This window comes from Camelina sativa, chromosome 12 (genome assembly GCF_030686135.1).
Source record: "Camelina sativa cultivar CO46 ecotype springtype chromosome 12, ASM3068613v1".
NCBI lineage: Eukaryota > Viridiplantae > Streptophyta > Magnoliopsida > Brassicales > Brassicaceae > Camelina > Camelina sativa.
In genome coordinates, this window is record NC_141891.1 from 2897098 (window position 1) to 2919652 (window position 22555).

At 37.6% G+C, this 22555-nt stretch overlaps 6 protein-coding genes across 22 annotated transcripts; 3 read left to right on the forward strand and 3 right to left on the reverse strand.

The window, feature by feature from the left end:
- Positions 1-456: 456 nt before the first annotated feature.
- On the reverse strand, positions 457-3956 carry LOC104729820 (uncharacterized). 17 transcript variants are annotated; one of them, XM_087479175.1, is made up of 13 exons: positions 3841-3945; positions 3656-3756; positions 3237-3346; positions 3093-3153; positions 2944-2992; positions 2735-2853; positions 2538-2621; positions 2022-2303; positions 1673-1881; positions 1480-1566; positions 1280-1369; positions 861-1073; positions 457-769 (listed from the first exon to the last, which is right to left on the reverse strand). In XM_087479175.1, the coding sequence occupies exons 2-13, from the start codon at positions 3693-3695 to the stop codon at positions 665-667; spliced, it is 1449 nt and encodes a 482-aa protein (XP_087335301.1). In that variant the 5' UTR covers positions 3696-3756; positions 3841-3945; the 3' UTR covers positions 457-664. The 17 variants fall into 17 exon arrangements, 14 of the variants coding, with proteins under 14 accessions (XP_087335301.1, XP_087335299.1, XP_087335295.1 ...); XM_087479173.1 differs by having other exon boundaries at positions 1280-1372; positions 3081-3153; XM_087479169.1 differs by having other exon boundaries at positions 1280-1372; positions 3081-3153; positions 3651-3756.
- Positions 3957-5998: 2042 nt separating this feature from the next.
- Positions 5999-8119, forward strand: LOC104729822 (UDP-glycosyltransferase 73B1). Its single transcript, XM_087479177.1, has 2 exons — positions 5999-7413; positions 7507-8119. The coding sequence occupies exons 1-2, from the start codon at positions 6414-6416 to the stop codon at positions 7983-7985; spliced, it is 1479 nt and encodes a 492-aa protein (XP_087335303.1). The 5' UTR covers positions 5999-6413; the 3' UTR covers positions 7986-8119.
- A 1769-nt stretch (positions 8120-9888) lies between these two features.
- LOC147930128 (UDP-glycosyltransferase 73B3-like) lies at positions 9889-11743 on the forward strand. Its single transcript, XM_087479178.1, has 2 exons — positions 9889-11020; positions 11099-11743. The coding sequence occupies exons 1-2, from the start codon at positions 10030-10032 to the stop codon at positions 11557-11559; spliced, it is 1452 nt and encodes a 483-aa protein (XP_087335304.1). The 5' UTR covers positions 9889-10029; the 3' UTR covers positions 11560-11743.
- Positions 11744-13567: 1824 nt separating this feature from the next.
- On the forward strand, positions 13568-15503 carry LOC104729825 (UDP-glycosyltransferase 73B3). The gene is made up of 2 exons (XM_087479179.1): positions 13568-14706; positions 14787-15503. Exons 1-2 carry the CDS (start codon positions 13719-13721, stop codon positions 15245-15247), a joined length of 1449 nt encoding a protein of 482 aa, XP_087335305.1. The 5' UTR covers positions 13568-13718; the 3' UTR covers positions 15248-15503.
- On the reverse strand, positions 15330-17513 carry LOC104729823 (CBS domain-containing protein CBSX2, chloroplastic). The gene is made up of 8 exons (XM_010448836.2): positions 17013-17513; positions 16831-16918; positions 16682-16746; positions 16434-16482; positions 16129-16181; positions 15890-16005; positions 15739-15796; positions 15330-15623 (listed from the first exon to the last, which is right to left on the reverse strand). Exons 1-8 carry the CDS (start codon positions 17226-17228, stop codon positions 15549-15551), a joined length of 720 nt encoding a protein of 239 aa, XP_010447138.1. The 5' UTR covers positions 17229-17513; the 3' UTR covers positions 15330-15548.
- Positions 17514-17973: 460 nt separating this feature from the next.
- Positions 17974-22025, reverse strand: LOC104729826 (polyadenylate-binding protein 2). Its single transcript, XM_010448840.2, has 9 exons — positions 21332-22025; positions 20812-20930; positions 19948-20604; positions 19785-19862; positions 19612-19701; positions 19116-19253; positions 18703-18873; positions 18433-18588; positions 17974-18341 (listed from the first exon to the last, which is right to left on the reverse strand). Exons 1-9 carry the CDS (start codon positions 21600-21602, stop codon positions 18123-18125), a joined length of 1899 nt encoding a protein of 632 aa, XP_010447142.2. The 5' UTR covers positions 21603-22025; the 3' UTR covers positions 17974-18122.
- Positions 22026-22555: the final 530 nt, after the last annotated feature.

Genomic DNA, 22555 nt, shown 5'->3' on the forward strand with positions numbered 1-22555 from the left:
AAATACAATAACTATGCGGATGATATACGACGGCTGAGACTGTTAAGGATGGAAGACAAAAACAAAAGTCTTCCACATGTGATTTACTAGAATGCGTCCAATGGTCTCCCTCAAATTGAACATCCCAAGCCATAACTTAAAATGCATTTGCATCTTTTGAAGTTTTAAGTGGCATGATTAAGTCGAGTCTTTCTTTGTAGAGACCAATTAATAAAGATGATGAATAAAGTTTTCAAGTTTAAGAGAAGATTATAACCATTTTTATGTGTAATCTAGAAGAAACTCAAATATTATATACATGATTAAGCAATTTTCCTGAAATGGAACAAGTCACCCAAATACACCTCTGCAAAAATGGAAATAGCACTTTGTTGACATAGCTTTTATTCAAAAGTCACTGATTTCAAAGAAACTGCCTATCCCGCTTATATTATTAAATTGACTGGTTCAACCCAGAAGAGAAAATGGACATCTCTACGATTATAGGAAAAGAAACCAACATACATAGTAACCATGAAATCCGTAGAAAACCACCTTATCTAATACTATATGCAACCTCATTCTCATAGAAGCTCTTGTTACAAAAGCCAATCCAAGTACTATAGTTACACAGCTTCACATAATCTTAAAATAAAGAGAAAATCTGCTAATCTGGTTCTTCAGATTATTTCCTTCTCCTTTGAGGAAAACCTAGCCCTACGTTCCCAGTGTTGCCCACTGCTTGTACCGGTTCAACCAAACCTTTTGAATTCTTCCCCAGCGTCTCACCCTGCATTACCATATCCCCAATTACCATATTTACGCTGACTGGCTGACACCAAATAACATCAAAACTCAGAAGTAATAGATTCACATGTTACCTCCTTCCAACCCATGTTTCCCATTATTCTCCTTGCATAACTTCCAGATCCAAATGATAACTCCAATGCTTCTGCTGCAGCATCCTCTTCAGAAGCTGAATGCTCGTCCGTGTTATCGTCTACCATTGTTCCTTTTTGACCTGGCCCAACACCATATCCACCATGCAAATTTCTTCTCTCAGCTGCTCTATCTCTGTATGTACAGCTTCTCTCCTGATAAAACAACAACGAACAAGAATGAAAATCTCACAATAGTAGCTTACCAAGGTTCTCACTGGAAGCCCCCATACAGAGAGCTTTAGAAAAATGTCTCTGCTAGAGATCGGGCAGAACTTCAAGACACAGGATGTTTACATCTTGCGCAAACATTCTGAAACATACTATACAAGAATCCAGTCATGAAGGTGGATTTGGAGTACCTCTTCAATCATATTCACTTCATCTCGTGGCTTCACTGTGAGTTTGCAGTCAGTTTTTTGTTTCACCTTCTTAGCTTTGCTTTCTGTCTCCTGCTAGATATTTGGCAGAATTTCTCAAGAAGCAGGATGTTACCATCCTTCACAAACATTCTGAAACGTAAAATACAAGAACTCAGCCATGTAGGTGGATTTTGCAGTACCTCTTTAAACATGTCGACTTCACGAGGCTTCACTGTAAGGTTGCAGTCAGTTTTTGGTTTCACCTTCTTAGCTTTGCGTTTTATCTCCTGCTAGATATTGGCAGAGGTTCAAAAAGCAGGATGTTAACACCCTTCACACACATTCTGAAACATAATATACAAGGATTTAGCCATGAAAGTGGACATGGAGTACCTCTTCAGTCATGTAGACTTCACGATGCTTCACTGTAAGTTTGCAGTCAAGTTTTGGTTTTACCTTCTTACCTTTGCGTTTTGAATCAGGATTTTTCCATGCAGTTGAAATATCAGGGAATCCCCAATCTTTTGTTGGGTTGGAGGAGTCATATACTGACAAGGATGCAAGGTATTTAGCACTAGGATTTCGAAGTTTATAGACCTGACCTGGAACAAATGATATGAAAATCAAATTCGTTTTCTAGGGTTCCCCATATAACAAATCAGACAAGGTTAACAAAAACCGATCCAGCAAAACAATATTTGTTCAAACTTCACAGGAACAAGGCAGAAGGAAAGAGGTAAACCTGTCCTAACTCGCACTAGGTGAAGTCTTGCTTCACAAATTGGAGCAGTTTTGAGAAGTGTGCCACCAGAAGCCACAGATGGATGAAGGTTGGCAGACCGTCTGACCAGCCTCCCTACTAACCTAGCCACCTGTTCACTGTCAGCTAAAGCTTCTTTGGTTTCCGAAACAAGTTTCCAATCCCACAAATCAACAGACGGGATCTCAGGCAGAGTCTTCTCAGGGAATTCAATCACTTGACCATATTGAGCTAGCCATCTTTCTTCCTCGCTTGAAGGAGCATCTAGAAATGAAACTTTGAGCATCAAAGCTATGAATTTGAGCTAAAGAAAAAATTGAAAATTCTCTCACAACATTACGGGCTAGTTAATCATTCAACATTGGGATCAGCCTACGAGAGAACAATACCATACACCACGAGGAATAAGGATATATTTAGCTTTATATATCAATAACCATAAGTCCATAACCAAGAGCAGAATGAAAGCAAATGACAAGGACATAAGGAGATAAAAACCTTCATTGAAGTTGTCTTCCTGTGGATCAAAATCCTCTTCAGGAATCCATTCTCCCTCTTCAAGTTCCTCAGCCTCATCGTCTCCTGGAGAACAAACACAATTGTAGCTTCTCTCCTAAAATTTTCAAACTTGAAGAGCAAATTCATTCCAAAGTTTGCAATATAAAAGGCTAATAAGCACTATCCCAGGCAAAGACCATTAGCTGACAACATATGATGATCCTGAGTATTTTCCCCTGAAGGCATCTTATTGCTGGAATAACTGGGCTGTTGTTTATAACCAGCCAGATAAATTTCGATAAGTGTATCTTCCACCCTGATCCAAAGGAAAGAAAGCAAGTTTCATAAGCCATATGATGAAGAAAGATATATAAGTTTCAATGACAATAAAAGATATATAACCTACCATGAGGAAGGTCGTTGAGGATGTTCAAGTTCCTGGTCATTTGAGTACCCTGTTGGCTCTTACGAGCAAATAAAGTGTCCATCAGTTATCTATTAATCTATTTATAGATGCTATTGAATATATCATCAGAATCCTACATGTAATCTCACCTGAAGGAGTTTCTCCAGGATTTCTCAGTGAAACTTTACACTCATTTTCTACATTCTCAACCTGAGAAAGATCATAGTTTCTGCTTGAGTCATCTTCGGATAGATCACAAGTGACAATATCTCCAGGACCAGAAGGGTTCGCACCAGACTCTTCATATTCCAAGGGAACATATTCGCCATTCTCATGCTTGTAGTAACGACCATCCTTGCTACAATAATACCAACCAGCATTTGGATCATGATAAAACCCACTACTGCAATTCACAAAACATGAAGTTAGCATCCTAAAAACCAATACAGTTATCAAAAACATACGGCATGTGCAAGGAGAGCTGTTAGTTAAAATCGATCAAGCATCAATCTCAATAAAGTATCAGCCTTTTTTCATAACACTCCTAATAGCAGATACACTGCATTATTTTTATATTGTAAAATTATGAAAGATCCAAGCTTTTTAACACAAGGACATCATTAGACCTAAACAGCGAGCTAAGGAAATTAGGCAAATAAAATAAAATCCTTAGAGTCGAGAGAAAAGGAGTGAATTTGGAAAGAGACGTAGCCTGTGATGGATATAGAGCTGCGTATCGCTGTCCCAAACATAGCAGTCTTCTTCCTTGGGTTCCTGCTGCAACTCTTTATCGTCGTCGGGCATGAGGACAAACTAACGAAACAACCAAAGAAAGATTAACGAAAGCAAAAAGCACTGGACAAAGACAAATCAAATTTTTAATGAAAAGATCACTACTTTGACGATTGATTCAATAAAACTGCTCGACAAATTCGGTTTCAATTTAAAGTTCTGTTTGAAGAGAGGAAAACAACACACACACAGTCAAACCGATGAGAAAACCATCTCTCCGTTCAGAATCCAATTAACGGTTTATCGTTACAAAACCGGAACCCCAGTAATGGGAAGCCCAAGCCCAAATTATTTTTGATGATGATAATCTATACTAAATACGATGATGGTTAATAAAATTAACGAGACCATGTTGAAAAAGTGAAACTTAAAAAATAATAAAACTGCAAAAGAGAGAGATGTTGTGCGCAACTGCGCACATCATAATTGTTTCCAACTACAAACATAACACATAAAAGTTTTGTGTAAACTGCGTGATTGAAATATGGTACAAATGAAATAGACTAAGTTTGCAACTTTTTAAGTGCAAAACACATAAATATTGCTCAAATAACTTCTAAACAGTGTTCAAACTCTGATTTCCAGTTCTTTCAAAGAAAACTCATTGATGTCATGGAACATTTTTATGATGCATTTTAATATGATTTGCTGTCCAATAGATAGCACATCAGAAACCTTTGATACCTATACAAAAAAACAACCAAACCGAAGACATCACATCTCTCACAAAGAATCCAACATCAAAACCGAACAAAATCAAAATTTAAGATCAGGACATACCTTGCAAGAGAACTCATCAATGCGAAGTAAACCATGTTTATGTCTACCACCGTGGTACTCAACTAAAGCACCTTTTTCATATAGAACTTCGATTGTGCATTTAGATACTTGAACCACTTTAGCTTACTCGTTAATAAAGTAAACCTGAATATATATTAAAAATGACTTATAAAAGTTTGTCTACCGAATAAGCTATTTAATCAAAAAAATTATTAACTCTTTTCTTGATAGCTGTGTTCTAGGTAAATCATATATAGAAAGATTTACGTTAGAAAATCATAGTCAACTCGTAGTCAAACTTGTGCGGAACATGTTCAAGTATACTAATGCAAACAGTGCATAACACCTTTAAATATAAAACATATACATTATGATATAAAATTGCAGTATAATTAATTTCAAATGTGAGATTGTATCTTTCATACAAACCTATGTCTCTCCACGTGAGAGAACAACAAATTGATGTAGCCACTTAAGATAATCAACCTCACATACTATTGATCTTACTTTTTCAAGATTTCGTTTGTTGGATTTGTATATTTTCCAACATTATTACATCAATAAACACCTATCACTAATCAATTTACACATTTAAACATATTAAAATAATCAATATTTACACAACTTTAAACGCAGCCAACCTTTAGTTTACTTATTGATGAGCAAAATTGATAATGATTAATAATAAATTAATCACGGAGATTCATTATTATGAGAAGATCCTTTTTTATAGCTTAATAATGATTGATGTATAAGACCATTATTTAGGGATGGAATTGTTATGAAAATTGAAATATGTTTTTTTGTTTGTTGCTAATGTTTGTTTGTTAGATAATATTATTAATATTTATATACATGTATATATTGATTATAAGTATAACGTGTTATTTGTCATATGCTAACCATTATTGGCAAATTCAACAGCTTTGATGATATCAAACATCTCTTATGCTGGATCAATAGGAGAAGTTAAAAATTGGAAGGATTGATGAAAATCTTTTTAATAAATCCAACCTATGAGGTAAATTAAATTACTCAATGTCATAAATTATTAACTTTTGTTCATATTTAATAAATTAAAAATATTATTTTTTGCAGCTACAAGCAAGTGATACTAATTTCCTATATGCATGTACAACTACAAAAACTCTAATGATTGATTTACAAGGATGAAATTTCAAGAATTGATTTGAGGCAAACCGATGAGATAACCATCTCACCGCTTCGAATCCAATTACGGTTTATTGTTGTAAAATCGAAGGGTTTCGGTTTAGGCCCAATAAGGGGAAGCCCAACTTGACGGGATGACTATAAATTGTGATCTTGCAAATAAATCACCAATTATTTGTTTTGAAGATAGAACTAACAAAAGAAGAATGACGAATGCCATGACGTGAAGATTTAACTCCTTTTCATGAGAATGGTGAGGATATCATTCATACGTTTTGTTGTGATTAGACATATGTCATTTTCAACGTTAGACAAGAATAATGGAAGACAAAACAAATCTGATCTCTACAACTTCTTTAGAAACATTGATCTATCGGAATTTGTCCTTTTGTGATTGTAAATCAAAACACAGTTTGCAACACTATTCATATATTGTTGGCAGAAACGATGCAGTTTTGGACTATATAACACGATCTTATAATAATATAATATAACAGGGATTAGATTATGTATGTTAGATTTGTATGGAAAGTTTATTTATAGTTTTTAAATATTGTGTTTTCCATATAAACGCAGCGCTGGCTAGTGGCTGCCAAACTTCATACTCTTACTTTTTATCTTTTAAGCTTCTTGTATACATTTGATTCTCAAACGACTTATCTTCTTTATAGAAATTTGTATAATTGGCTCTACATAACCTCCAGATCTTGATTTGTCATCAGCAAAACATGGGAACTTCAAGCGAAGTCTCTAAGCTCCATTTCTTGCTCTTCCCTTTCATGGCTCATGGCCACATGATACCAACTCTGGACATGGCCAAGCTCTTCGCCACCAAAGGAGCTAAATCCACTATACTCACTACATCTCTCAACTCCAAGCTCTTCTTCGAGAAACCCATCAAGTCATTCAACCAAGAGAACCCGGGACTCGAAGATATTTCAATCGAGATCCTTAATTTTCCTTGCACAGAGCTCGGTTTGCCTGAAGGATGCGAGAACAGCGATTTCATCTTCTCCAGCCCTGACCTAGCCAAAGGTGACTTGAGTCAAAAGTTTTTACTTGCAATGAAATATTTCGAAGAGCCACTAGAGAAGGTCCTCGAGACAACAAAACCAGACTGTCTAGTTGGAAACATGTTCTTCCCTTGGGCCACTAAAGTCGCTGAGAAGTTTGGAGTGCCGAGACTTGTGTTCCACGGAACAGGCTGTTTCTCTATATGTGCTTCTCATTGTATAAGGCTTCACAAGCCTTACGAGAATGTAGCGTCGAGCTCTGAGCTCTTTGTGATTCCTGAACTTCCAGGAGATATTGTGATTACAGAGGAACAGGTCATAGAGAAAGAGGAAGAGTCAGTAATGGGGAAGTTTATGAAAGAAATAAGAGAATCAGAGAGAGAAAGCTTTGGTGTGTTGGTGAACAGCTTCTACGAGCTTGAACCGGCTTACTCCGATTTCTTAAAGAGCTTTGTGGCCAAAAGAGCGTGGCTTATCGGTCCTCTTTCTTTAGGCAATAGAAAGTTCGAGGAGAAAGCAGGAAGAGGCAAAAAGGCAAGCATTGATGAGCATGAATGTTTGAAATGGCTTGATTCCAAGAAATGTGATTCAGTCGTTTACTTGTCCTTTGGAACCATGTCAAGCTTCAATAACGAGCAGCTGATAGAGATTGCAGCTGGGTTGGAAATGTCAGGACATGATTTTGTTTGGGTGGTTAACAAAAATGGGAGCCAAGGTACCATATACATCTCTTCTCTCTTGGTATTGTTTGCAGCTTAATCCTCTGTTATTTGTTATTCCATACTCTTTTGCATTAATATGTGAATAGGTGAGAAGGAAGAGTGGTTACCAGAGGGATTCGAAGAGAAGACGAAAGGAAAAGGATTGATCATCCGCGGGTGGGCACCACAAGTGCTGATACTAGACCACCAAGCACTTGGTGGATTTGTGACTCATTGCGGATGGAACTCACTTCTAGAAGGCGTAGCAGCGGGATTGCCAATGGCGACATGGCCAGTAGGAGCCGAGCAGTTCTACAACGAGAAATTGGTGACACAAGTGTTGAAAACAGGAGTGAGTGTAGGAGTGAAGAAGTTGATGCAAGTCGTTGGAGACTTCATTAGCAGAGAGAAAGTGGAGAGAGCGGTAAAAGAAGTGATGGTTGGAGAAGAGAGGAGAAAACGGGCGAAAGAGTTGGGGAAAATGGCTAAAAATGCGGTGAAAGAAGGAGGATCTTCAGATATTGAGTTGAATAGGTTGATGGAAGAGCTTAAGTTGGTTAAATTGCAAAAAGGTAAGGAAAAATAAAATCAAAAGCTGAATGTATTGAAAGTTAAGGAACAATGTTTTTGTAATTCTGTTGGTTTGAGTTACATAAAATTTAGTACAAACTAAAATTGTAGTTGTTCATTGAAGTTTACGAAGTTGGTACCATTGGTAAACGAATGTGAAGTTAGGTTCTTGAGGCAGGACACAAACCCAACAATAGTTCCGTTTTCTAGTTCTGTTCGTTCTGTTATGACAAAGAACAATAGAACCGCAAGGACTCCAACATCAATTTCTAACTTTTCTTTTTAAAATTAAAACAAAGATAAATTTTATTTACATGCATTTTATTTTGATTAGCATCAAACTATCTGTAACAAATAAGTTTTGCATTACCAACCCCAATAGTAATTTGTTTTTTTTTCATTGGATTCTGCAGTTCGTTTTATACTGGTCAAACATCATCGGAGATAGTTATGGTTATATTTCAAAGAATAAATATGTGAGAATTATGGTGGGCATTTCGGTTTAAGTTCGGGTTCGGTTTGGGTTCGGTTCGGTTTGGTTAATTCGATTTTCATAAAATTCTAACCATACTCAACCATTATTAGTTTGGTTTGGTTTGGGTTTGGGTCGGTTTATATTCGGTTTGGTTTGGTTCGGTTTCGCTTTAATTCAGTTTGATTTTATTCGGTTTAAAAATCAATTAATGTAACAAAACAAAATTCATTGTCCTTTGTAAGTTGAATAATTCAAAGAATCCATGCAAATTTTACCTAAAATGATAACTATATAAATATTAAATGTTAAGTAATTAGAAAAAATAAAAATGAAACAAACTACACAATGTAAGAAGATAAAACAGTATAATTTTTTGTAAAAACCTTTATAAGTCTTTACAATTTTACTCTTTAAAATCTAGGGTCAAAGTTTTAGAAATAATTAAATCTAATTTAACATAAATGAATTCATAAAAAATAAATTTATGAATACATATTATACCATAATTATGTATATTATTAATTATTTAATTAATAAAAAGCACATTGGGTTATCGGTTCGGTTTGGGTTTAAACCGAACCGAACCGGACCGTTTGGGTTGACAAGAAACTTAACCAAATGGTTTGAGTGTAGGATTGGATTTGGTTTGGGTCGGTTTCAGTTCGGTTGGGTCGGTTCGGTTCGGTTTGGTTCGGTTAAAATGCCCACCCCTAGTGAGAATTACAATATGTGATTATTTCGGTTTTTATTTTAATATGATTATTAAATTTGAGAGTTATAAAATATGTGATAGAATATGAAATTTACTAAAATATGTGAGAAGGTTCACCAAAAATATATTTATTAGTTGTTTTAAGTATTATCTTTTTAGTTAATATAGCTATAAATAAATGATAGAAATTTCAACCAAATCAAATTAATATGAAAGTTACAAGATATGTGATAGAATATGTGAGAAGGTTGAAAGTTACAATAATGTAATAATCATATCATGTTAACTATTTCTATTAAAAATAAAAAAATAAAGAGAAAATCGTTATTTTGGACAATATGCTACTCACATTAAAGAATAAATTGAACATCTTATAATGTATAATATCAAATTATATTTTGTCTTAAGTATAAAAATAAATAAGATAATGTATGTCATATAAATTCAATTAAAATATTAAGGAGAAAATGACACATGTCTCAAAAAGTGAACCTTATTTAATTATATAAGATTATCAAACCACAATAATCTATAGGGAGTGATTATCATTATCTTAGTATTAGTTTCACTTTTTGTCCATACAAAAAAAAAAAGTTCAAAATACTTCTCAAAAGTGATTTACAAGTTACAGAGATTTTGGTTCCAAAGGACCTAGAAAACTGATCCTAAATAGTGACGTATGTAAACACGTCAGAACACATTATATATACCCAAAATAGTCCCACCCATGATCCAGTGCTATATGGATAAACTGCTAAAACCATTCAACACGACACCAAAACATCACTTCAATATCTCTAGCTCATTTCAGCTAATATTAGCTTTCTTTTAGTTTCTGAGAACTTCTCATTTTCTTTTCGACCAAAGTCAAACATGGGTAGTGATCATCCTCCTCGTAAGCTCCATGTTATATTCTTCCCTTTCATGGCTGATGGCCATATGATACCAACTGTAGACATGGCTAAGCTTTTCTCCAGCAGAGGAGCCAAATCCACAATCCTTACCACACCTCTCAACGCCAAGTTCCTCCAAAAACCAATCGACGCTTTCAAGAATCTGAATCCGGGTCTCGAAATCGACATCATGATCTTCGACTTCCCTTGCGTGCAGCTCGGGTTACCAGAAGGATGCGAAAACATTGATTTCTTCACCGGAGACAACAATGCTGATAGACAAGATCATATGACCTTAAAGTTCTTTTCGTCGACAAGGTTTTTCAAAGACCAGCTTGAGAAGCTCCTCCAGACAACGAGACCGGATTGTCTTATCGCCGACATGTTCTTCCCCTGGGCTACTGAAGCTGCTGAGAAGTTCAATGTGCCAAGACTTGTGTTCCACGGCGTTGGCTACTTCTCTTTATGCTCTATATATTGCATGAGAGTGCATAACCCACAAAACACAGTAGCTTCGAGTTGTGAGCCATTTGTGATCCCTGATCTCCCTGGGAACATAGTGATAAGTAAAGACCAGATTGCAGATTGTGATGGAGAAAGCGAGATGGGGAAGTTTATGACAGAGGTTAGGGAATCGGAAGTGAAGAGCTCAGGAGTTGTCGTGAATAGTTTTTATGAGCTTGAACCGGATTACGCCGACTTTTACAAAAGTTTTGTACAAAAGAGATCTTGGCATATTGGTCCGCTCTCTGTTTACAGCAGAGGATTTGAGGAAAAGGCTGGAAGAGGAAATAAAGCGAGCATTGATGAGGTAGAATGCCTGAAATGGCTTGACTCCAAGAAACCAGGTTCAGTCATTTACATTTCCTTTGGGAGCGTGGCTTCCTTCAAGAACGAGCAGCTGATAGAGATCGCTGCAGGATTAGAAGCTTGTGGAACAAGTTTCATCTGGGTTGTTAGGAAAAGCACAGGTATTGAAATGAACTTTTGAAACAATTGCAGCTTGGGTTTATCTGTTTAGCGTCTGAAACAAAACTTGGTATGAATAGGTGACGAAGAAGAATGGTTACTAGAAGGGTTCGAAGAGAGGGTGAAAGGTAAAGGAATGATAATAAGAGGATGGGCTCCACAGGTGCTGATACTTGACCACCAAGCAACAGGTGGGTTTGTGACTCATTGCGGCTGGAACTCGCTTCTTGAAGGAGTGGCTGCAGGGCTACCGATGGTGACATGGCCGGTTGGAGCGGAGCAATTCTACAACGAGAAATTGGTAACGCAAGTGCTCAGAACAGGAGTAAGCGTGGGAGCGAAAATGCATTTTAGGAGTACTGGAGATTTCATTAGCAGAGAGAAAGTGGAGAGAGCGGTGAGGGAGGTGTTGGCTGGGGAAGAGGCAGAGGAGAGGCGGGGACGAGCAAAGAAGCTGGCGAAGATGGCTAAAGCTGCCGTGGAAGAAGGAGGGTCTTCTTTCAACGATCTTAACAGTTTCATAAAAGAGTTTAGCTCATAATCAGTAAAGACAGATTTGTACAGTTTCATTGAAGAGCTCAGTGAGAGATTGAAGAGTAGTTCGATTCTGCTTGGTCTACAATAAAATATATGTATCAAATACCATTTGTCTTCAGTTCTGAGTCTGAGAAATGTTACTCCTAAAATAAAAAAATTTAGCTTCAGAAAGCCAAAAATTGACAGAATATATGTGAATTACTATATATAGTAATGGGAAGGATTCTAGCGTCCGAGCAACGGGAGAGCTGGACCATCGGTGTTGGAACGCTATTACTCGATTTTACCAGCTGGTGAGCTTCGTAATAGCTAGACCGCCGGTGGTAGACCATCATTTTACTCCATTTTACCAGCTATCGAGCTTCAGAATAGCTAGACCACCAGTATTAGACCATAGTTGTTAATGTGGCAAATGTGATATTTTCTCAGCTTTGAAATTGACTAGTCATCACATCCATTTATTCCCTTAATTTTTGGAACTAAACGAATAGATTCTAAACATACAATATTCCACTTTTCAACCAAATATCAAAGCTCTCGAACTTCAAGATTACTAGCTTATTCTTAGAAGCTTTAGTTAGGTCAACTAGTATTGAGACCATGTTGGTTCTTCCTTTCTCCCAAACATGTGCAACGCATACATATATGGTGGAGCAGAGGGTGTAAAAGCCCAAATAATTCCATGCCCGGTGGAAATTTGGAAGTGAGAGCGAACGACGAATGGGTAGCATTACTGAAACAACGGTACGGAGACTGGAGCGGTGAAACAAAATGTATTGAGTTGAATAGGTTGATGGAAGAGCTTCAGTTTTTTAAATTGCAAAAAGAGAAGGAATCAAAGTAATTAAGTAAAGCTGAATGTATTGAAAGTTAAGGAACAATGTTTTTGCAATTCTGTTGGTTTGAGTTACATAAAAATTAGTATGAATTAGTATTGTATTTGTTCATTCAAGTTTCCAATTAAAGAATGACCTTTATAGTTGGTACTATTGGTAAAAGGAATGTGAAGTTAGGTTCTTGAGGCATGAGAGGACACAAAATCCAACAATAGTTCCGTTTTCTAGTTTTGTTCGTTCTGTTAAAACAAAGAACAAGAGAACTACAAGAATTCCACTTAGATTTGGCACACACCAATATCATTTCTAACTTTTCTTTTTAAAATTCTAATAATTTCAGAGAAACTTTAATTACAGGCATTTTATTTGATTAGCATCAAACTATCTGTAACAAATAATTTGTTTTTTTTCATTGGATACTGCAGTTCGTTTTATATTGGACTCTAGAAGTCTTAAAGTTTTTTTCTTTGTTTCATTATCTCGATCAGGCACATGACTCACATTGATAAAAAGGGACAAAAACATGCAGTACATCTTAAGTCTCAAAAGTCTAAGAGGCGAATTGCAATATACGTTCTTCATGTACCTCACTTTTCTCTATTGCAATTTGCAAAGACCCAAATTGACCAAGACAAGTAAGTAAAGTAACCCAATACATTAAGCAAAATAATAATATAAATAATTAACTAACATTACACGTAGAGAAAAACATCAAGTAAAAAACCAAAACATTAAGAAGAGAAGTAGATCCCGAAACCTAGATATACAAGTTACAAGGTTTTGGATTCCGAAAGACCTTTTGAAAAGTGATCACATAGATTACAACTCTGGCACGTCTTTTAAGTACCAAAGAAACCAAAACTATACACGTATGTAAAGACGTCACTATCCTCAAATATGTTTTTTACCCATCATTATCCAAACTCCCGTGATCTATACGTTGTACAGATACTTATTATAGATTATCAAACCACAATAATCTATAGTGAGTGATTATCATTTATCTTAGTCAATTAGTTTCACTTTTTCTCCATTAGAAAAAACAAAGTTCAAAATAATTACTTCTTAAAAGTGATTTGTACAAATTACAAAGGACCTAGAAAACCGATCCTAAATAGTGACGTATGTAAACACGTCACAACCCATTATATAAGATATCCAAAAAATCCCACCCATGATACAAGCTATATATAGACGATATGTACAGTCTGCTAAAACCATTCAACACGACACCAAAACATCACTTCAAGATCTCTAGCTCATTTCACATAATTAGTTTTCTTTAGTTTCTGAGAACATCTCATTTTCTTTTCGACCAAAGTCAAACATGGGTAGTGATCATCCTCCTCATAAGCTCCATGTTATGTTCTTCCCTTTCATGGCTCATGGCCATATGATACCAACTGTAGACATGGCTAAGCTTTTCTCTAGCAGAGGAGCCAAATCCACAATCCTTACCACACCTCTCAACGCCAAGATCCTCCAAAAACCAATCGACGCTTTCAAGAACCTGAATCCGGGTCTCGAAATCGACATCCAGATCTTCGACTTCCCTTGCGTGCAGCTCGGGTTACCAGAAGGATGCGAAAACGCTGATTTCTTCACCTCAGACAACAATGTTGATAGACAAGATATGACCTTAAAATTCTTTATGTCGACAAGGTTTCTCAAAGACCAGCTTGAGAAGCTCCTCCAGACAACGAGGCCGGATTGTCTTATCGCCGACATGTTCTTCCCCTGGGCTACAAAAGCTGCTGAGAAGTTCAATGTGCCAAGACTTGTGTTCCACGGCACAGGCTACTTCTCTTTATGCTCTGATTATTGCATCAGAGTGCATAACCCACAAAACACAGTAGCTTCGAGTTGTGAGCCTTTTGTGATCCCTGATCTCCCCGGGAACATAGTGATCACTAAAGACCAGATCGGAGACCGTCATGGAGAAAGCGAGATGGGGAAGTTTATGGCTGAGGTTAGGGCATCGGAAGTGAAGAGCTCAGGAGTTGTTGTGAATAGTTTTTACGAGCTTGAACCGGAGTACGCCCATTTTTACAAAAGTTTTGTACAAAAGAGATCTTGGCATATTGGTCCACTCTCTCTTTACAGCAGAGGATTTGAGGAGAAGGCTGAGAGAGGAAAGAAAGCGAGCATTGACGAGGTAGAATGCCTGAAATGGCTCGACTCCAAGGAACCAGATTCAGTCATTTACATTTCCTTTGGGAGTGTGGCTTGCTTCAAGAACGAGCAGCTGATAGAGATCGCTGCAGGATTAGAAGCTTGTGGAACAAATTTCATCTGGGTTGTTAGGAAAAGCACAGGTATTGAAATGAACTTTTTAAACAAATTTCATTTGGGTTTGTCTATTTTTGAGTCTGAACACAAAACTTGGTATGAATAGGTGACGAAGAAGAATGGTTACCAGAAGGGTTCGAAGAGAGGGTGAAAGGTAAAGGTATGATAATAAGAGGTTGGGCTCCACAGGTGCTGATACTTGACCACCAAGCAACCGGTGGGTTTGTGACTCATTGCGGCTGGAACTCGCTTCTTGAAGGAGTGGCTGCAGGGCTACCGATGGTGACATGGCCAGTTGGAGCAGAGCAATTCTACAACGAGAAATTGGTAACGCAAGTGCTCAGAACAGGAGTGAGCGTGGGAGCAAAAAAGCATGTTAGGAGTACTGGAGATTTTATTAGCAGAGAGAAAGTGGATAAAGCGGTGAGGGAGGTGTTGGCTGGGGAAGAGGCAGAGGAGAGGCGGGGACGGGCAAAGAAGCTGGCGAAGATGGCTAAAGCTGCCGTGGAAGAAGGAGGGTCTTCTTTCAACGATCTAAACAGTTTCATAGAAGAGTTTAGCTCATAATCAGCAAAGACAGATTTGAATAGCTGCATTGAAGAGCTCATCAGTGAGAGATTGAAGAGTAGTTAGACTCTGCTTGGTCTACTTGTGCTACAATAACATACATATATGTATCAAATACCATTTGTCTTCAGTTGTGAGTCTGAGAAATGTTACTCCTAAAGTAAAAAATTTGCTTCTGAAAGCCAAAAATTGACAGAGAATGGGTGGGATATATATATATACTTATATCAATGGAATAAATAGATTTTGCTATCAACTATGGAAGATTCAAGGGATCTACTCCATCACTGCTGCTTCCTAGCTATGTAGAGTTCTCGGCTTCCCTTTTGATTTGCAGCGCAGCCCTTACAACGTTTCCCCTTGTAAGGATCCCAATCTTGTTGGGCGGAAACAAAAACGAAAACAATGCGTTTAGAAACTGAAAGATCAGACCAAAACCAAATCAAACTGCAGAAAGAAGAAGAAAAGACTATGACTAATGAGATTCTCACCAGTTTTCCATCTGCATCCACAACTGGTAATCTTCGGAACTTTGTTTCCAGAAGCAACCTGGAGACCAAAAGATCTTGTAAGAAACGTTGCTCATAATGCCACTAGTTAAATCGGATTAAAACTCATTCCTTCTAAGCTTCTACCATTTACCTGGCTGCATCTTCTAGATTGGTAGAATCACGAACAACGAGAGGAGAAGGTGTCATCAAATCTCCAACAACTTTTCCATATGTCTTACTTATCAGTTTCTGGAGTTCATTGAACGTCTGGCGAAAAAAGAATTCGAAATATCATAAGTAAAACTTCACTCCCAGGAGTTTGATGCAAATGAGAGAAACACTAGTCCTCAAACAAAGCAAAACCATAAACAGATAAGGAGAGAAACATACTTTCCAGGTACTGTCGACATCAGGGAACAAGTTTGCATCACTTTGACTGCGGCCTAATACAAAAGACAAGAGGTTAAGTTGTATCATACAAAACCATAAAAACGTTCTGGAACAATAAAACTAAACATGAAAACTATGTGTCAAGATCCATCAGATGTGCCAAAAGTGAAATCCTACAAATAGATCATAGATTACGGCTCAACTCCGTAAACTGATTTATAAAGAGTATTCCGTGTATGATATAATGAAACTGAAACCGTATATGGTGATCATCACTCACACCAACAGAAGATTAAAAAACTTACCAGAGATGGAGTCCAATGCAAGCAAATCGTAATCAGAAACAACACCAACCTACATGAGAAATTACAGCAGAGGAGTAAATAAGAATCTCAGATAGATAAATCATAATATTGTTATAAGCCTCTAGATCCACTAAATCAGTAAGTAAACCGAAGACGCTAGCTGTTTACTCAATCAATCACGAGCTGTTGTTTCAAGACTCTAAACAGAGAGGAAGACAATGAGAAAAGAGATAAGTTTTTTTTATTACCAGAGTCCAATCATCATTAATTACAGGCAATCCCGTGACTTTCTTCTCAACCAGAAGTTCCAATGCTGTTATAAGATAACCAAACGAGAGAACAAAGTTAAAGAGACATGATTGGCAGAGAGATTACAAGACTGTTGTGGATAATTTACCATCATCGACCGACGTTGAAGGCTTGACAACATGCAAATTCTGTCTGGGTGTCATGAAATCTCCAACAGTATAGCCTCCGTTTCGTGCCTGAGCCAAACAAATCTCAAAGTTTCAATTTTTTTATGAAAGGGTAACCCAAAAAAAAAAAGGGTTTATATGGAAGGAGCAGGTTTGGACTCACCGGAACAGAGTTATTATTATTATTAACGCTGGCAGGAGCTGAGAAGAAGGCAGAGACGGCGATTGAAGGTGAAAAAGAGGAGGAGCGACGACGATTAGAGAGAGGAGGAAGAAGAGAGAAAGAAGTAGAAGAAGAAATCGGAAGATGGCTGAGTGATGATGTAAGTAGCGGAACTCGCGTTATGGGCAGAGAATTGGATAAAGAGATTGAACCCATAATCGCTTATCCTCTGTTTTACTCTCACGGATTCCAATGAAAAAAAAACTAATCTTTTTTTATGAAATCTGAGAGAAGAAAGAAACAAAGGTAGAAAATTTTTGGGAAAAAGGAGAGAGAGAAGAGATGGTGAAGAAGAAGAGGAAGAAGAGAAGTGTTTTTGATTGGGTGGTAAAATTCGGAGAACAAAGAAAAAAAAAGAAGAGTTTGTGATATGATAGATAGGTGGTGGGCAGGTGGGGACATAAGCCACATATCAAATTTTTGGTATATGGTTGATTGGTCGGCATAATTTAATTTTACGTTTCCTTTGGGTCGTCAATTTCGTAATGATTTTTTTTTTTTCATTTGTCAAGACTCTAAAGTGAAAAAAGTCCAATTTCGATGCAATTTGAACTCTCTTTTGGTTTCAAGTGTTAATATGTCGTGTTCGTTACGTTGACATCAGTTCAAATATCTAGAGATTTTAATAGTTGTCGTCTTTATTACTTTCGAATTGAGTATCACAGTTGTCATCAGACCTAAAAGATGTAAACGCTGCATGTCATCTAGTTGTCAAATAAAAACACACAAAGAAAAAACAAGTAGACTAGATATGCCAATGGCCTACGGTGTGCCAGATCCAACCTCTAACTAAGATTCTATCTAATTTTCAAAAGACTAGAATCAACAACAATCATAGTAAGAAAGGGCAAAGAAGGGGTCGGTCATCAGCATCATATCGAACAAGCAAGTAAAAATCAAGAGCACACAAGCAGATAGGTTTTTCCTTTGTGATTTTCAAAACAAGGTTTCAAACAACACAAAAGTGGCAGTTATGTGGAGGAATACAAATTCCCACACGATAAAACCAATAGCTAAGAAACAACTCCAAGATCAAATGATAAAACAAGTTTAAGAGAGGTTCAAGGAAGCAAGCTGCTCGGCTGCACCACCAGCAGCAACACTCCTGAGAACATCCATAGCCTCTGCAACTTTGGCCTTGAGAGCTTCTGGTGACTCCAACAGATGGAGCACTTCCGTCTGGTCCATCTCCAAAAGCATTCCAGTTACTTTGGCTGCAGACTCTGCCTCAAGCTGCTCCACCAACGGGTACAGATTCTCACCCAGCATCTATACACACACCAACAAAAGTCCCAACATTATTATAAATAAATAAAAGACCAATCACTCTTTGATCTGTTGGAGATTCTCTCACTCTCACCGTCCTCTGCTGCTCTGGACTTGCATTAGCCAGATTTGAAGCCAAAGCTCCAATAGGCAATGGCATGTTGTTGCCCATGTCATATGAAGGCATATCACCACTACCACCACGTCCTTGTCCTTGCGGATACCGGAACATCCGACCCCTTGGATGCATCTAACCACCAGCCAAACAAAATAAATCATATGATCAGCTTTAATTGCAACTAAAGAAGGAAACGAAGCAAGTAAAGCAGCTTTCATTGCAACTAAAGAAGAAAACGAGAAGAACCTGTTGCTGCATCATGGAATTTTGCTGCTGGGGCTGCTGGATTCCCCCAGCGCGTCTTCCTCCTCCAGGACGCTGCTGCTGCTGCTGAACCATAGGCATGAAAAAATTGGGAACAGGCCCTCCACCAGGTCTCATTCCAGGAACAAGCTGCTGTTGGTACCCAAAACCAGGCTGTGGCATTTCACAATCACATTTTAATATTATCCCAACAGTTTCAAAATAGAATTGGAAATACTCAAGTATTAGAAAAGTAATTATTGAGCAAAAAAGATTTAAAACTTCTACTGTGACTTGACAGCTTTTGAAGCATTATACCGAAGCTAAAAGAAAAACAAGCGAGTTACCACTACACATATATCTTTGTGCAAATTCGCACACAGCTACTTAAAGTAGAGCAAACATGATGAATTTACCTGGGGAGGAATCATGTTAGGAGGGGCCTGACCATAGAACATTTGTTGTCCAATACCAGGACCACCCGGGGGATACATTGGCATGCGGGGACCAACAGATGGCGGCATTGCAACTGGCCTCACTTGGGAGAATTGAGCCTATTCACATCGTAAAGAAAATCAGTAGCAGGAGATTAATAATGAGATATGTATGTGATACAAATGTTTTGCTTCATACATAGTTGTCCATGTTAAATGGAAATTGGTTCGAACTGAAGCCATTTTTATAACCTCATGCACAATTTAATTGCAGATGTTCTTGCTCAGAGCTTATAACATTTCTATAACTTAAAAATACCAGAAAGTTTCCAAATGACATGAGTATAGCCTGGTTTATAAATGCATCAGTTCAATTTTGAATAAATTATACGCAGTAGATCAGTTTTAAGACTTAGATATGATGGGTCCAATTGTGTAGAATTGACACACCAATAGACAAAAGGAGTGGTAGGCAAACCTGTAGTCTGACCCTTCTGTCTTCCTTCCGCTGTGCAATAGCAACATAAAGTGGCTTGCTTTCAATCATTTTACCGCTCAACTGTGACATCTGTAAAGAATTCCACGGTTAATAATACCAAAAAGAGCATTTCCTCACACAAATAACTCAACAAGACAATACAACTGACTTACCGCTTCAGTTGCTTCTTCGGGAATTGAAAAAGCAACAAAACCCGAGCCTTTGCTTGTCCCATTAGGATCCCGCATCACCTGTCATATTATATGAAAGAGCTTCTCAAATAGTTAATTAGCAAGTTCAATTCACTACAGATAAAAAGAGAGAAGGATATTGGACCTTGCAAGATGTAACGGTACCAAAAGGAGAAAAGATCTCTTTGAGTTTCTCGTCTGAAATGCTAGGATCCAAATTCTTCACATACAAGTTTGAACTTTGAAACTTGTCCGCAGCTTCCTTCAAATTCTGTTCATAACGGACCCTTAGTTCTGTTTCCCTCTCGGACTTCTTCTGGGCTCTACCAACATACCACTCCTTATCATCAAATTTGTGCCCATTGAGAGCCTCCACAGCTTTAGCAGCATCATCAGCATTTTCAAAGTTAACAAAGCCAAAGCCCTTGGACTTCCCATCTCCATCTTTCATCACCACAGCACTTGTTATCTTTCCATACTCGGCAAAAGCAGTCTTCAAGTCATCATCAGTAGTATTTTCTCCGAGATTCTTCACGTACACATTGGTGAATTTGGTTTTGTTGGCAGTTGAGTCTCTTTCTTGTCTCCTCAGGAAAGGACCCACATACACTTGCTTGTCATTCAGCAACATGCCGTTCAGTTTCTCTATAGCTTTCTGGGCCGATTCTTCACTGGCATATTGCACAAACCCATAGCCTTTGGACTGGCCTGAAGAATCCACAGCTACCTTACAGGACACAATGTTTCCAAATGTTGAAAAGGTATCATGCAGTGCTTTGTGGTCGATGGAATCGTCCAAATTCTGCATATTTATAGCCAAGGTTTAGCACCAGACAGAAAGAACGAACACTCCAAAAGAATACACAACAAAGAAATCAACAAACTTAGCCAGACTTTGCAGTGGTATAAAACAAGATTCAATCTTTTTCCTAACAATCTAACACCAACTCGAATGACTAAGTCAGAAACGAAAAGCAGAGAAGTAGACAGACAAGACAAGCAAGCATACCTTGATAAAAATGTTCCCAGCGCCACTTCGGCGAACACTAGGATCACGATGAGAATACATAACCCTAATAGGTTTACCATAAAGAGGTATGTAATTCAGTTCTTGGATCGCCCTCGCAGCTGCAACAAAGACACGAGAGATAAAGTACATTCAGAAACAGCATAAGACGTACGAAAGAGAAAGATTGATTAAGAAGAGGATACGTTTTCCCAGAATAGCATCAACGACATTGCATATAAACAAACACCAGAAAGTATCAACCTTTCCACACACCCAGTTCAAATCCAGTATCAGTACTACCCAACAAACCCTAAAAATTGGTAACTGCTCTTTGTAAATAGAAGGCCAAATTCAGGAGACTAACCAGTACAACCACATTGCATACATACAAACACTAGAAAGTACCGACATTTCCAACACACACAAGTGTTCAAATCCAGAATTAGTACTATCGAGCAAACCCTAAAAATTGGTAATTGGCTAATTGCTAAATATGAAAGTCCAAATTGAGGAGACTAACCATCTTGGGGATTGGTGAAGTTAACGTATCCATAGCCAAGAGATCTGCGAGTGGCCAAATCCCTACAGACACGAACAGAGACCACTTGACCCATTTGGCTAAACGCATCGAAAAGCTGCGAGTCCGTCACATTGAGATCAAGATCTCCCACATAAAGCGACGTGGTACCGAACTGGGTGGCAGCGGCTGCTCCGCCTGAGGTCACCGGTGCAGAAGTGATAGCAACGGTCGAACCATTCGCAGCCTGACCCTGAAGTTGAACCTGAGCCATTTTTTTTTGGGGGTTTTTTTCGGAATTTTTGACTTTTTTTTGGGGTTTTAGATACTCTTCCCTCCCCTCTCGTTATTAGAGAGAAACCAAATCAAAAAAAGAAACCCTAGAAACTGAAGCAACGAAAGAAATCGAAATCGAAAGGCGAAATCAACAAAAGCTAAATCGAAAGTTTTTATCTTTTTATGTTTTTTTTAATGGGGGTATAGCGGAGGAGAGGGAAGATGAAAAATAGGGGTAAGAAATTGCCGGCGGCGATGCCTGCGACGGCGAAGCTTGAGATATTGGAGGCGAGACTCTGAGAGAGAGAAATTGCTAAAGATGGAATGAATACAGTTTCTCTCTTAATTCTCTGCTTTTATATTAAAACAAAAGATTTCTTTTTTTTAATATAATATTTTAGTTTCTTCACTAAAGAGAACCCTAGGAGGAGGAGTTTGTAGAAGATCTCAGCCGTTGGATTGAGTCTGAAGTAAAACGTAAAGATATGATTTTTCACAGTTGGTGTCTTCGTTGTCGTCACTCTCGGAAAAGTCAAACAAACGCGCGCGTGCGTGGCACTTGGGGAATATGTATTAGTAGGCAACTAAACTCTGATTTAGTAACTAAGTTAGACAGTGATAATAATTACAATTCTAGTTTGATATGTGTGGATGACATATAATAATAACCAATTTTGAATATGTGATTTTATTAGTATTATTTTACAACATCTTTGTAATGTTATTTTCGACCATATTATCTTTATCTTATCTATGGTTTTAGTTTATTTCAACTTCTTTTCATGATTTGTATATTCCTTCTTGTATTCTGATCACATACATAGTATATTTTTAGATTTGACTAGTAGTATTAAAGCACTAGACTACTCTAAAATCCTTACACTTTACATTTTTGTTTGATTTGTCTTTACATTGTTTTTTTTGTTGCAATTATCACAAACAGCACAACTT